The sequence below is a fragment of the Elephantulus edwardii genome, unplaced genomic scaffold (assembly GCF_000299155.1).
Source record: "Elephantulus edwardii isolate Elephantulus edwardi_28Jun2011 unplaced genomic scaffold, EleEdw1.0 scaffold00384, whole genome shotgun sequence".
Lineage (NCBI taxonomy): Eukaryota > Metazoa > Chordata > Mammalia > Macroscelidea > Macroscelididae > Elephantulus > Elephantulus edwardii.
In genome coordinates, this window is record NW_006400134.1 from 1,359,047 (window position 1) to 1,371,120 (window position 12,074).

A 12,074-nucleotide genomic window follows, 5' to 3' on the forward strand; every position below is an offset into this window, starting at 1 on the left:
ACAGGATGGGACAGGGTTTAGATCTGTTGTTCACAGGGTCATGCTTGACTCGACCACACCCAACAGTGACAAATAGCATACCTTTCTCAGCACAAGATGGCACACACTACGTTGATTGATGCCAAGATATTGAAAATGAGTACTGAATTTAGAAAATAGATCTCAGGAAGATTTGAATAAACTTTCCCTGTGATATACCCAAGATATTATTTAACAAACCATCTCCCAATGAAAACAAAATTTCACAGGAAAAAAAATAATGCATAATAAAAAAAATCGTATAATCTAAAAATTAATTTGGGGAAAAAATAGGAAGAACATGTAACAATTATAATTTTGATTAAATTACGTTTCAATTAAAACTGAAGAATAATCAAGGTGGGGGAAAGATGGAAGAAGAGGGGATGAAAGAAGAGGGAGAGATTGAATGTCTTTGTGTCTCTCTTCTCTGTGAGTTTGTTGTTGTGTCGTCGAGTCTCTTGCGACGCATAGCGACCCTGTATAAAACAGCCCCTAAACCTTGCTCTATTCTGTGCCAACTGCACTGCCTCCAACACACCCATCCTGATTAAACCAGTCACTAAATCAACCCACCTCATAGAGGGTCTTCCCCTCCTGCACCGTCCCTCCACACTCCCAAGCATGATGTCTCTCTCCAAGGACCTGTCCCTCCTTACAACATGTCCAAAGTATGTCAGACAAAGCCCCAGAATCCTTGCCTCCAAGGAGCAGCCTGGTTTAACACTCTCTAGGATGAATCTGTTTTCTTGGCAGTCCAGCGTACATTCAATACTCTTCTCCAGCACCACAGCTCAAAGGCATCAATTCTCCTTCTATCCTCCCTAGTCATTGTCCAACTCTCTGATGCATAACAAGTGATTGCAAAGACCATGGCCTGTATCAGATGCACCTTAATCTCCAGAGTGACACCATTGCTCTTCAGTACCCTGGAGAGGTCCCTAACAGCAGACTTTCCCATTGCAATATGTTTTTTAATTTCCTGGCTACTGGTGCCAAGAGTGTTGACCATGGAGCCGAGCAGACTAAAGTTGTTAACAATCTCAATCTCTTCACCATCCATCCTGATGCTGCCAGTTGGCCCAGTGGTGAGAATCTTTGTCTTCTTGACATTGAGCTTCAATCCATACTGAAGGCTGCAGTCCTTGACCCTCTGCAGCAAACATTTTAGGTCCTCCTCAGTTTCGGCAAGTAGGGTTGTGTCATCTGCATAACGCAGATTGTTAATAGATTTTCCACCAATCCTGACGCCACACTTCTCCTCATAGAGCCCAGCCTCCCGGATAACCTGTTCTGCATATAGGTTGAAAAGGTATGGAGATAGGACGCATCCCTGGCGTATGCCTTTTCCATTTTTGAACCATGCAGTGTTCCCTTGCTCTGTTCTGACGACTGCCTTTTGGTCTGAGTATAGGTTTCACATTAGCACAAGCAAGTGTTCTGGGATTCCCATTCTTCTCAGAGTCAGCCACAGTTTGTTATGATCCACACAATCAGACACCTTTGCATAATCAATGAAACAAAGATAGACATTCTTCTGGTATTCCCTGCTTTCAGCTAAGATCAGCCACAATATCCCAGTACCATGACCCCTTTTAAACCCAGCCTGGACTTCTGGCAGTTCTCTGCTTATGTGCTGTTCCAGTCATTTTGAATAATCTTCAGTAGAATCTTGCTTGCATGTGAAATCAATGAGATTGTTCTATAGTTTCCACACTCTGTTGAGTCACTCTTCTTTGGAATGGAAACAAATATAGATCTCTTCCAGTCAGTAGGCCAAGTGGTTTTTCTCCAGTTTTCTTTCTTTCTTTTTTTTTTTTTTTTGGCTCTTTTCAGTTTATTGCATGAAAGTGTTACACTAGTCCAAGTTAAAAGGGAACCCCAACTGGTTACATTATACAAGCTGTGAAGTTTTAAACTTGTGAAAAGGGACAGAAGGGAAATTTTCTACTCATTGCAAGGAAATCCTCACTTAAGTTTCAGAGAGCCACAAGCACTTAAAACCCATGAACCTTCAGCTGGTCGTCCTCAGCCAGTCCAACCTCTACAAGGAACTGGCATATGTTCTTGCGTTGGTCACCCTGTAGCTGAATTACTTCTCCATATTCTGGATGCTCAATTACAGCACCATTGCAGACAAACTTCTTCTTAAACGCCTTCACTAGTTTCTTTGTATCGTAATCATCAGCGATCCCTTGGACAGTTGTAAGGGTCTTCCTGCCGTTTCTCTGTTGAATTCTTATATGGATATAATCCTCAGTCCCAGCAGGAAGCAGGTCATCACCTTTACTTGCATCAGCAAAGGGGTCGAAAGAGTGGAGGTTCTGGATAGCGGACATATGATACGATTCCTTTTCCTCGGTGGAAACGGCCTGCAGAAGGCGGTGGCGGGAAAAGACGGGCAGGGGGCACGGAGTGTCGGAAAGTGAGGGGGCTCGAGGGGGAGGCAGCTGAGTCCTTGGCAGCAGCTCAGTGATTGGGGCCTCTCCAGATTTCTTGGCGCAACTTGGTGAACACATCCAGGGCAGCATCTGTTAGCTGAAATACATCAATTGGTATACCATCTATTCCTGGGGCCTTATTTTTCACTATTTCCTTGAAAGCAGCTTGAACTTCTTCCTTCATCACCATAGGTTCTTGCTCATGTGTTATTTCATTAAATTCTTTTGTGTCTGCCAGTTCTTTTTGATACAATGACTCTGTATATTCTTTCCATCTTGTTTTAATACTTACTGGATCATTTAATATTCTGCCTAAAGCATCCTTGATTATAGCAACTCGAGGTTTAAATTTGTTCTTCAGTTCCGTGAGCTTAAGCAATGCTGAGCGAATTAGGCCTTTTTGATTTTCCAACTCCAGCTCCTTGCACATTTCATTGTAATATTTTGCTTTGTCATCCCGTGCTGCCCTTTGAAATCTTCTGTTCAGCTCTTTAGTATCTTGAATTCTTCCTTGTGCTTTGGTTTCTCTGCTCTCCAGTACAATCTTCAGAGTTTCTTCTGACATCCATTTTGGTCTTTTTTTTTTCTCTTCTGTCTTTGCAATGACCATTTGCACTCTTCCTGGATGATACATTTAACATCCTCCCACAACTCATTAGGACACAGTTATTGTTGTTAGGTACCAAGAAATTGACTGAGACTCCAAACCTTGCCCTATCTTGCACTGTCTTCATGGTCTCTATTTCAAGCCCATTGCTGTAGTCACCATGTCAATCCATTTTACTGAAGGTCTTCCTCTCTTTCACTGAACCTGTATTTTTCCTGGCATAATGTCTTCTTCCAAGGACTGGCTCCCCCAATAACATGTCCAAAGTAAGTGAGCTGAAATTTTACCATCTTTTCCTCTCAAGAGCAGTCTGGTTGCACATCCTTCAAGACAGTCTTGTCTGTTCTTTTGGCCGTCCATGAAATATTGTATATTCTTCACTGACACCACACTGAAAATGTGTCAATTTTTCCTTGGGCTTCCTTATTTATTGTCAAACTTTCTGATACATATGAAGCCATAGGAATATGAAGCAATATGGCTTGTGTCAGATTCACCTTAGTCTTTAAACTGACATCTTTGCTCTTTGGAATCCTTCAATACTGCCTGCAGCTGACTGTCGGGTACACCGAGGGGACTATGGGACTGAGTAATGGCAGCACACACACACCTTAAGAAACAGAATGGCTCTTCTGAAGGCTGGGTGTAATGGTGTCTCTGAATTTGTCAGCTTTGCTAAAAAATAGTCATGTAAAGAACTAACCAATACATTTGTCTTTATATCTAAAACAGTGTGATTAGTGATTCCAAAAAGTGAGACCATAAGGTAGAGTTTCCCTGGGACTACTTTTGTCTCGAGAATTCAGAGAACTCTTCATTTACTCCCCATGATTTTTCTATTGCCAAACTGGAAGAGCCACCATGCCTTCTCCATACACATTTATACAGACTTTCCCTAAAAGTGGTGGTGGTGGTGGGGTGACAGTGCAAAGAGGGACTGCAAAAGGCCTTTCCATATTTTTCTGCACCAGGATCAAATGATAATTGTGTGTGCTTCCAGTACTGGAAATAGTAAAAAAAATAAAGAGAAATGAGCCCTTAGCTAAAGAGGCTAAGTGACAGAAGAAGGTGCTTGACTTCACTGTAGGGACGTTGATGGAGAGCTGGGCTCCAACCTTGACCAGACTTAGCTCTGAGACTTAGAGAAAAAGCAGAAATAAGGGTGGAGGGAGTGCCCAGTGTAAGAGGATATATTGATTTAAACAAATTATTTCACCATTAACATTCATGAAAGATGTTGTTATGTCATGACAAAGATGTTATTAAGTGCTCTCAACTAGATTTCAACTCACGGTGGCCCCATGTGACAGAGTAGATGTGCCCCACGGGTCTCTAAGCTGTAATCTTTATGAGACCTGACTGCCAAGTCCTTCTCTGTTTTAATCTCTTGAACATTTGCAAAATTAACCTGTCTCCAGAAAGTACTTCTTAAATGACCCACTGGAATAATCAGACCGGTCTTGACTTTCAAATTTGATCAATTTATAGTAGATCTCACTTCAAATTGTCTCTAATTACTATATTTTCTCAGTGGAAGTCCGCCCACTTGAATAGTCAAATGCCATGAGCCCCGTTGTTCTTGTTTCCGTCGCCCACTGGATGGATGTCTGTGCTCCACAGCACAGCGGCCACCCACTGGGCTGCTGGCCATCTTATTGCTGCTCTCTCCCCCGGAGCTCCTTCTGGTCTATCCTTTCTTGAAGCTGTTCTTGTTCCTGAGATGTCACGTCTCCCTCTGGATTGCTACTTTTTTGAAAGTAAGAATTTTCCTTTCCCCTTTGGCAGGATGACATGATTTCAAAATCCCACATTTTCTTCCTTTGGAGTTTCTTTCGTATTGTCACAAAGAGAATAGTACACACCAAAAGTAGTAGTCCCATTGTCACGTAGAAAAAGACATGAAGCCAGGTAGGAATTGATGACTCGATATCTGAAACAGAAAAAGTTACAGATAAGAGATATGACTTAGAGACCAGAGAAGTCCAGTTGAGACCTATTTAGAAGGGAAGGTTAACTGAGACTTCTGGTCTACCTGTCTCCACTGGGGTCCTGGTAATGACATGGGGCAGGAAGCAGGTAGCTCCAGCTTGAGTAAAAAGAAGGTGGGGTGCTAACAAAAATTAATTTCCAAAAGCCCAGAAGAGGCTATTCCTTGGAGAAGGACATTATACTTGACAAGGTGAAGGGACAGCAAAGGAGAGGAAGACTCTCAATGAGATAGATTGACACAGTGACTGCAGCTTGAGCGTGTCAGAGATTGTGAGGTTGGCACATGGTAGGACACGGTTCAGATCTGTTCTTCATAGGGTTGCAAGGAGTCATACTTGATTTGATGGGCACCTAACAACAACAAAAACAGAGTTCTGGTGGCCTTGAGGATAGCAAGTTGTGCTGTCAACTCAAAAGAGGGTGGTTTAAAGCCTTTCAGTGCTCCATGTGATTTACTGCCTCTGAAAACCTGCTGGAGGGTCAGCTGGGTGTTAGCTCTGACTTGATGACAATGAGATTGACAGGTTTGTTTTTTGTTGTTGTTTTTTTTTATCAATAGAGTTAGTTTCAGAGACAAAAGCTATCTTGATGCCTTTAAACATGTGGAGTTAATTTTAAAGCTCCCCATCTCTTCACTGTTTTTAAGAACAGACACTTGACTAGGCACCCATGCACATCCCACAAGACTCGCTGTCTATCAACCCCCAACATGGGGTCCGTAAAGCAGGCACTGTCCTCCAGTGTTTTATATCCCAGACCCTTGACAAATGTCAGTTTCACAGACAAAAAAGGAGCACCTGCTCCTGTGTCCATCAGTTCCCAGAATTCTCACTCACCTAGCACCTGAAGCTCCAGGTCAGGGCTGCGCTTGACAACAGATTCATCTTCTGTGGTTGCCTCACACCAGTATAGCCCAGAATCTTCTCTTTTAGCTGTTAGTATCTGGTATTCAGAGGATATGTTCCTGTGTGTCAGGGTCTTGCTGCCCACATAGAAGGAGAAGTAAAGCTGCAAACCAGGTCTTGGCAGGAGCAACTTAGTTTCACAGTTCAGGTTTACAGGATGGCCCGCTGGGAGGGGTCCTGACAAGGATGCTCTCAGCACCGGGGCTGGAAATAGCTCTAAGGAGAAAGTTGACAGGGAACAGAATGGCTTGTTTCAACATTGAGCTTATTTGTAACAGAGACCTTCTACCCCTCAGAAAAATTCCAGCATTGGAGAAGACCTCCTTAAGACACAGTTTTACTGATTCCAAGATATATTTCTTGGTGGTTTCAGCAAACATAACAGCTTCCAGCTTGCTCATAGTCTTTGAGGCAGAATATCTCTAATGCTTCCCTAAGTAGCCATGGTACATCTCATATGAACCCTCCCTTCTGGAAGTGGTCAATCAGAGTGAGTATCTAATGATTTATTTTAGATGCTAGCCAGTGCCATTGCTTATTGCTTGTGTTCCTATTTCCAAGATAATCTGGGACTATCATTTCTTTCCCATAAGGATCAATCTAAAGATAGAAAAAAGTTGTTAACTGCTGGTAAGTATGGAGGAAAGATCATGAAAAAGTGAGGTCTGAGATCATGTGCAAACTACTCAGCTCGCAGATGTTCAGGGAGAAGCCAATAACCAATTCCTACTGTCTTTGATTTCTAGTTTTGTGACACTTTCATAAGATGTTGTTGGGTTACTTTCTAAAAACCTTCATAGCAACCTTGAGTAAATCTCTCTTCTTTGTAATGAAAACAAGTCTGATGAAATGAATCCTCATAGTGCCTTGATTTTGCTATTAGCTTCTGGGATTACTGATGGGATACTGTGTTAGCTCAGAGAGGGCGACAGGCTGGACCCCAGAGGCCCAGAGTCACTCACTCGTGATGTATGGTCTTCAGCGAGGTGGTTTACCTCCCAGGGGCTCAGTTTTTTTTTTCACTTTGTTATTGAAGCAATGATCTTAGATGATTTGTGACTAACACTCTAGTTCTCATCATTGTAGGCCCAGGCCATACCTTGCACAGTGATGTCTACTCCCGCTGATGTGTATCGCTGCCGACTCATCCCAGAGCAGTGGTAGGTGCCATTGTGACTCAGGTTCGTTTTCACAATGGTGAATTCAGGATTGTGATGGGAAAACTTAAAGCTTTTGCCATTTTGATAGAAAACCATGTTGTACACCCACTTATTCTTCCATCCATGACACCTCAGAGCCAGAGATTCTCCTTCGGTGAGGACCCAGCGAGAGACCTGGAGGATCAGCCAGTCTGAAAAAAAATATGGACTTGAAATCTTTGTAGATGGTAGAGGAGACAACAAGGACTCCAAAGATTTGCCCAGAGGCTTTGCCATCTTCTTGTAACAAAAATTCTAGTTTCAGATTTCTGGTGACTCTGAGGCCTGTACCCAATTCCTCAACTACCTTTAGCTTTGGTCAAAAGGAAAGCAATCTTTTACTATCAGTCAGGCACCCAACTCCTTTTTATCATCCCTTGTAGACATCAAAAGGTGATCAGGGAAAATAGGTTGTATGGCTGCTAGAATTCCTAGCTGACCCCCAACGAATTATGTCCTTGTATCAACCTCTTGAATACAGGCAGAAGCTAGGATTTGCTTTTAACCAATAAGACTATGACAAAAGTGCTAGCTGTCTCTCTGCAATTGTGGTGCATAACATTCTGTTGTAGTAGATTGGGCTGAGAGGGTTTCCTTCTGGCTTTGAAGAATGGGGCTGCCGTGTTGTGAGAGGGTCATGTGAAAGGAAACTGCTGGGGCCTCTAGGTCTGAGTGTGGTCCTTGGCTGATAATCAGCAAGGAAGTGGGGACTTCAGTCCTACAGCTGAAAGATATTGACCTCTGTCATCGGCCATGTGGGCTTGGAAGGGCTCCAGAAAAGAAGTCAGTCTAATCAACACCCTGTAAGACCCTGAGCAAAACATCCGGCTGAGCTGTGACTGGACTCTTAACTCCTGGAAACTGTGAGATAATAAGATACCATCACCTTTCATAGTCCAAGGCAAATGTACTGCTGTTGGGGAAAGCAGAAGCACAGGTGGCGTTTTGGTTATGTATAGAAATGTGTATGAAAAGCCATGTGATTTGGCACTGGTTTGCATTGACTATATCACTGATCTGCATAGATCTGAGTATTCCTGTCAATTCTCTATGGTATACACATCAAGGTATAGTTATAGTTCTGTATAGTTGTCTCATTATGGTATGTGTGTTCTCATTAATAAATGTGTCAAGAGTTAGAGTGTGTTCATTCCCTGTTGATACCTATATTGTGGATTCCCTACTCCTGAAATGCTATGAATCAGCAGACTCCTCCAGGCGGCTGTCAGACCTGGAGAGGTTTGGTTAGTCAGCACTTAGACCTCAGAGCAAACAGACGTGATCTTCAGTTGACTGTTTGACTTGAGAATTTGGAGCTTGCCAGCCCCCACACTTGTGTGCACCATTTCCTTAAAGTTAATTTCCCTCCAGATACACAAGGAACCCTGGCACAGTACATAAAATATCAGCCTCCAGCCAAAAAGATCAGCAGTTAAAATCCACCAGCTATTCCAAAGGTGAATGGTATTCTTTCCTCTTGTAAAGAAACCTGAGGAGAGTCACACGAGTTGTGACTGACTCACCACCGGCCATGTGTGCTCACTGGTTTTGCTCCGCTAGAGAAACCAGACTAAGTTAACAGACCTCCATAATATTTTAAGTTATTAAGAAAATGTAGGAGGTTATACAGGGGGTTATTCAAGCTATGATTTTGAAAAATAAAAGGTTTATCTATTTAGCCGTTCTGTTTCTGGGGAAAGTGGTTTCAGGGCTCACGTTTGAGGTGGGGGAGAATTTTCATTGTTCATTTCTCTGAACTATTATTTACAATGTACAGGCTTACCTTTTTTTCAACAACAACAAAAGAAGTAATTTTTAATAATAATAACATTGCAAGGTGGGACCAGTCCTTGGAGAGGGACATCATGTTTGGTAGGGTGGAGGGACAGCGCAGGAGGGGAAGACCCTCTAGGAGGTGGATTGATTCAGTGACTGGGGTAGTGGGGGTAGATGTGTCAGAGACAACAAGATTGGCACGGCATAGAGCAATGTTTAGGGCTGTTGTACATAGGACCGCTATGAGTCACAGGTGACTCGATGGCACATAACAACAACTATAATAAAATCTCAGGGCCTGAGTTTTAAACATAGTTTGTTGTTAGTTGTCATCAAGTTGATTCTTTTATGCAGAACTCATATGTACAAAGCTTACTCTATGAACTCTGCCTTGTTGGAGTGATATTTGGGAACAATTTAAAGACTGATGCAATGTTTCATTACATTTGGCAAGCACACAGGGGTTAGAACTCATCCTTAAATAATTCAACACATACATTCAACAATTATGAAGGGGAAAAATACAAAAGGAGCCCTTTGCATTGCAGCCCCCTTGCTCCACACCACACTGACCTCTCTGGATTTCCAACTGCACAGGGTCACTTGGCATTGAGAGCCCCGTCTGGCACCTGTATTCACCGCTGTCCTTGAAGCTGGTAGCAGTGAAGCTGTAACTAGGTATCAGGGTCTGAATAGTTGAGCTGTTGTGAAACCACAGGGTGGACCTGTCTCCAGGCAAACTCGGGCCCTCACACTGTAAATTCACGTTTTCCTCTGGGAACACATTGAGCCATGGAGGGTGCAAGGTGATCACTGCCTTTGGAAGGTCTGTTTAGGAAATAAACAGAAAAAGAGGAAAGAAAAAAGAAGGGAGGGGAGAGAAGGGACAAAATGGGATGAAAAGAAAGGACTTTCAGCAATTGGTAAGGTTTTATGACTAGTACAAGGAAAAAAGGTTATATGTTCAGAGATTAAACAATAGGCAAGTGGGAATCTATACAAGGCAATTGTTAAGAGTATCCAGACCCTGCTACAGAAGGTGCTGTTCCTGTTCTTAAATTCTTACCTGCAAATTAGAGATTTAGGTTCATGAGGATTAAGGTAGTGCTTAATCCTCAAGATTAATGGACTCTGGTGGTCTAGTGGTAAGAAGCTGTGTTGTACTCCCAAAGGCTGTGGTTCAAATCCACCAGCTGCTCCAAGGGAGAAGGAACTCCTTTTACATGATTAACGCCTCTGAAAACCCGCTGGAGGGTCAGCTATGGGTCCATTTTGACTCGATGGCACACAACAATTAGATCTCATTGCTTATTGATGAGGAAGCAAGGTTTCAAAGTAAGGAAAACTGATTCTCCAATATATAGTCTCTAAAGGGTAATCAAGAGCTTAACTAGTACTTTCACTGGAAGAAGGTCTAAACTCCTCACTTCAGTCTTAGGGGGTGTAGAGTGGGATGAGGGAGGCATACAGCTATCTTCTAAATGAGATTGACCTGACGGATATTGAAAAACTTAACAAAACTCTTTTGGTGTTTTTGTAATTTAATTCTGGTTCTTTTTTTTGCTATTATGTGTATATTTGGTCTGTTTATTCCAAAAGCCAGGGTTCACTCAAAAAAAAACCTTAGAAAGAACCCTTGAAAAGTTTCTCAAATCACACTTTGAATGTACACCCTTTGACACAGAGTCCATCCCAAATCATGAAGGCCCCAAGTGTGGCGGAGGAAAACTCTGCCCTCATCCCACTGTTTTCAATGACTGATCTTATCAAAGCTCGGTTTCCAGGCCTTTCTGCTGAGTCTCCTCTGCTTGGAGGTGAATCTCTAACCTTTTGGTTACCAGAAAGGGCGGGATCTACTCTGAAAGAAAGGGTTTAAAATAAATTCTGAATCTTTCTCCTTTTTTGTTGTCTCTCTCCACTCCTCTCTCTACACTTCAGGATATCCAGAAGAAGGATATTGAATGTTACCCAACTGAATTCTAACTGTAATTTGGAAGCAGGAATGAGTCAGAGAAAGAGACGTTGAGATAGAAATCACTCACCCACTTGTTCACCACTTGGAACTCCAAGAGACCGGAAAACAGATATATTAGTTGGTCAGTGACGGTTGGTCAGGATGGAAGAGATAGATAAACAAAAAACAAAAAACAAAAAAAAAAAACAGGCTCTAAGAGGCCATGTTCAGGTTTTTTCTATCCTCTTTTCTCAAAATCAGGACACCAGCAGAACTGAACCACCCAAAATTAATTATTGACATGGAAATTTTAGACTTAATGCTATTTCACAGTCCTTCTTCCCACCTTCTAGATATAATAAATACTAACAAACCATGAAAACACACACAGAGTTGTTTTCATATTCTTAAGTTCTAGCTCAAGATACCAGAGGAAGGGGGGAAAATCATGACTACGTATAGGAAGAGCCTATACCCCTCTAGCTGCCTTCTGAGCCCAACTTACCCCAAAGGAGCAGAGCAGTCAAAAGCCACATCTCCACAGATCAAGCCTTAATTCCACAGTTTTTGGGAATAGTGAAATCTGTAACATGCCAGACATTGAAGAGTTTCTGCTGGGAGATCTAGTGACAAGATTAGCAAAGAGGAAGGAAATGGTCTCTTCTGACCATTTTCATGTTCCCTTTTTCTGGGAAAGACATCATTTATTCTTTAAGTATGCACTTCACAGTCACATAGTTCTTATTCCATCTCGCCTAGTTTGAAACTTTGGTTTTTGAGTTTATGAACCTCTCAGACTCTAGGGGCAAGGGTAAATTTTATTGACGTTCTGTTTTGATTATTCTCTCTACCACATCTCTTCTTTTCGGTTAGAACACAGTGAATCACAATTTGTGTAAGTAGTTTAAAGTTTAGCTTTCCAGTAAAGATTTCCCAGACTTGATCATATGAAAACAGATGATTCTAGACCAGACTCTGTGGGGCATATGAGGCGTTGTTTTAGTCACAATAGTTACCGTGTGCAAGCCAGCCTCTGTTCTTCCAAGAAACACAGGTAGCATCAACCTCCCATTTACATAGGTTTTAAGCAGGAGTGGCATCCACTTCCAAAACACCATGCCTCTGGAAAAATCTATGAACTTTGATAAATGACAACCGAAAGAAAGGCTTTGGGCCTTTTGTTCA

The 12,074-nt window shown here is 42.3% G+C and overlaps 1 protein-coding gene across 1 annotated transcript; it reads right to left on the reverse strand.

Moving 5' to 3' along the window:
* Positions 1 to 4,718: 4,718 nt before the first annotated feature.
* Positions 4,719 to 11,425, reverse strand: LOC102866603 (high affinity immunoglobulin gamma Fc receptor I-like). The gene is made up of 6 exons (XM_006902243.1): positions 11,395 to 11,425; positions 10,978 to 10,998; positions 9,509 to 9,763; positions 7,060 to 7,311; positions 5,892 to 6,176; positions 4,719 to 4,996 (listed from the first exon to the last, which is right to left on the reverse strand). The coding sequence occupies exons 1-6, from the start codon at positions 11,423 to 11,425 to the stop codon at positions 4,719 to 4,721; spliced, it is 1,122 nt and encodes a 373-aa protein (XP_006902305.1).
* Positions 11,426 to 12,074: the final 649 nt, after the last annotated feature.

Excerpts from the sequence above, each read along its gene's own strand:
- LOC102866603 (XM_006902243.1), bottom strand. The coding sequence starts at position 11,425 with ATGTGGCTTTTGACTGCTCTGCTCCTTTGGG. Across the intron at positions 9,764-10,977 it reads TCCAAGTGGTGAACAAGTGG|ACCTTCCAAAGGCAGTGATC; the intron begins GTGAGTGATTTC and ends TTTCCTAAACAG. Across the intron at positions 4,997-5,891 it reads CCTGGAGCTTCAGGTGCTAG|ATATCGAGTCATCAATTCCT; the intron begins GTGAGTGAGAAT and ends TTTCTGTTTCAG.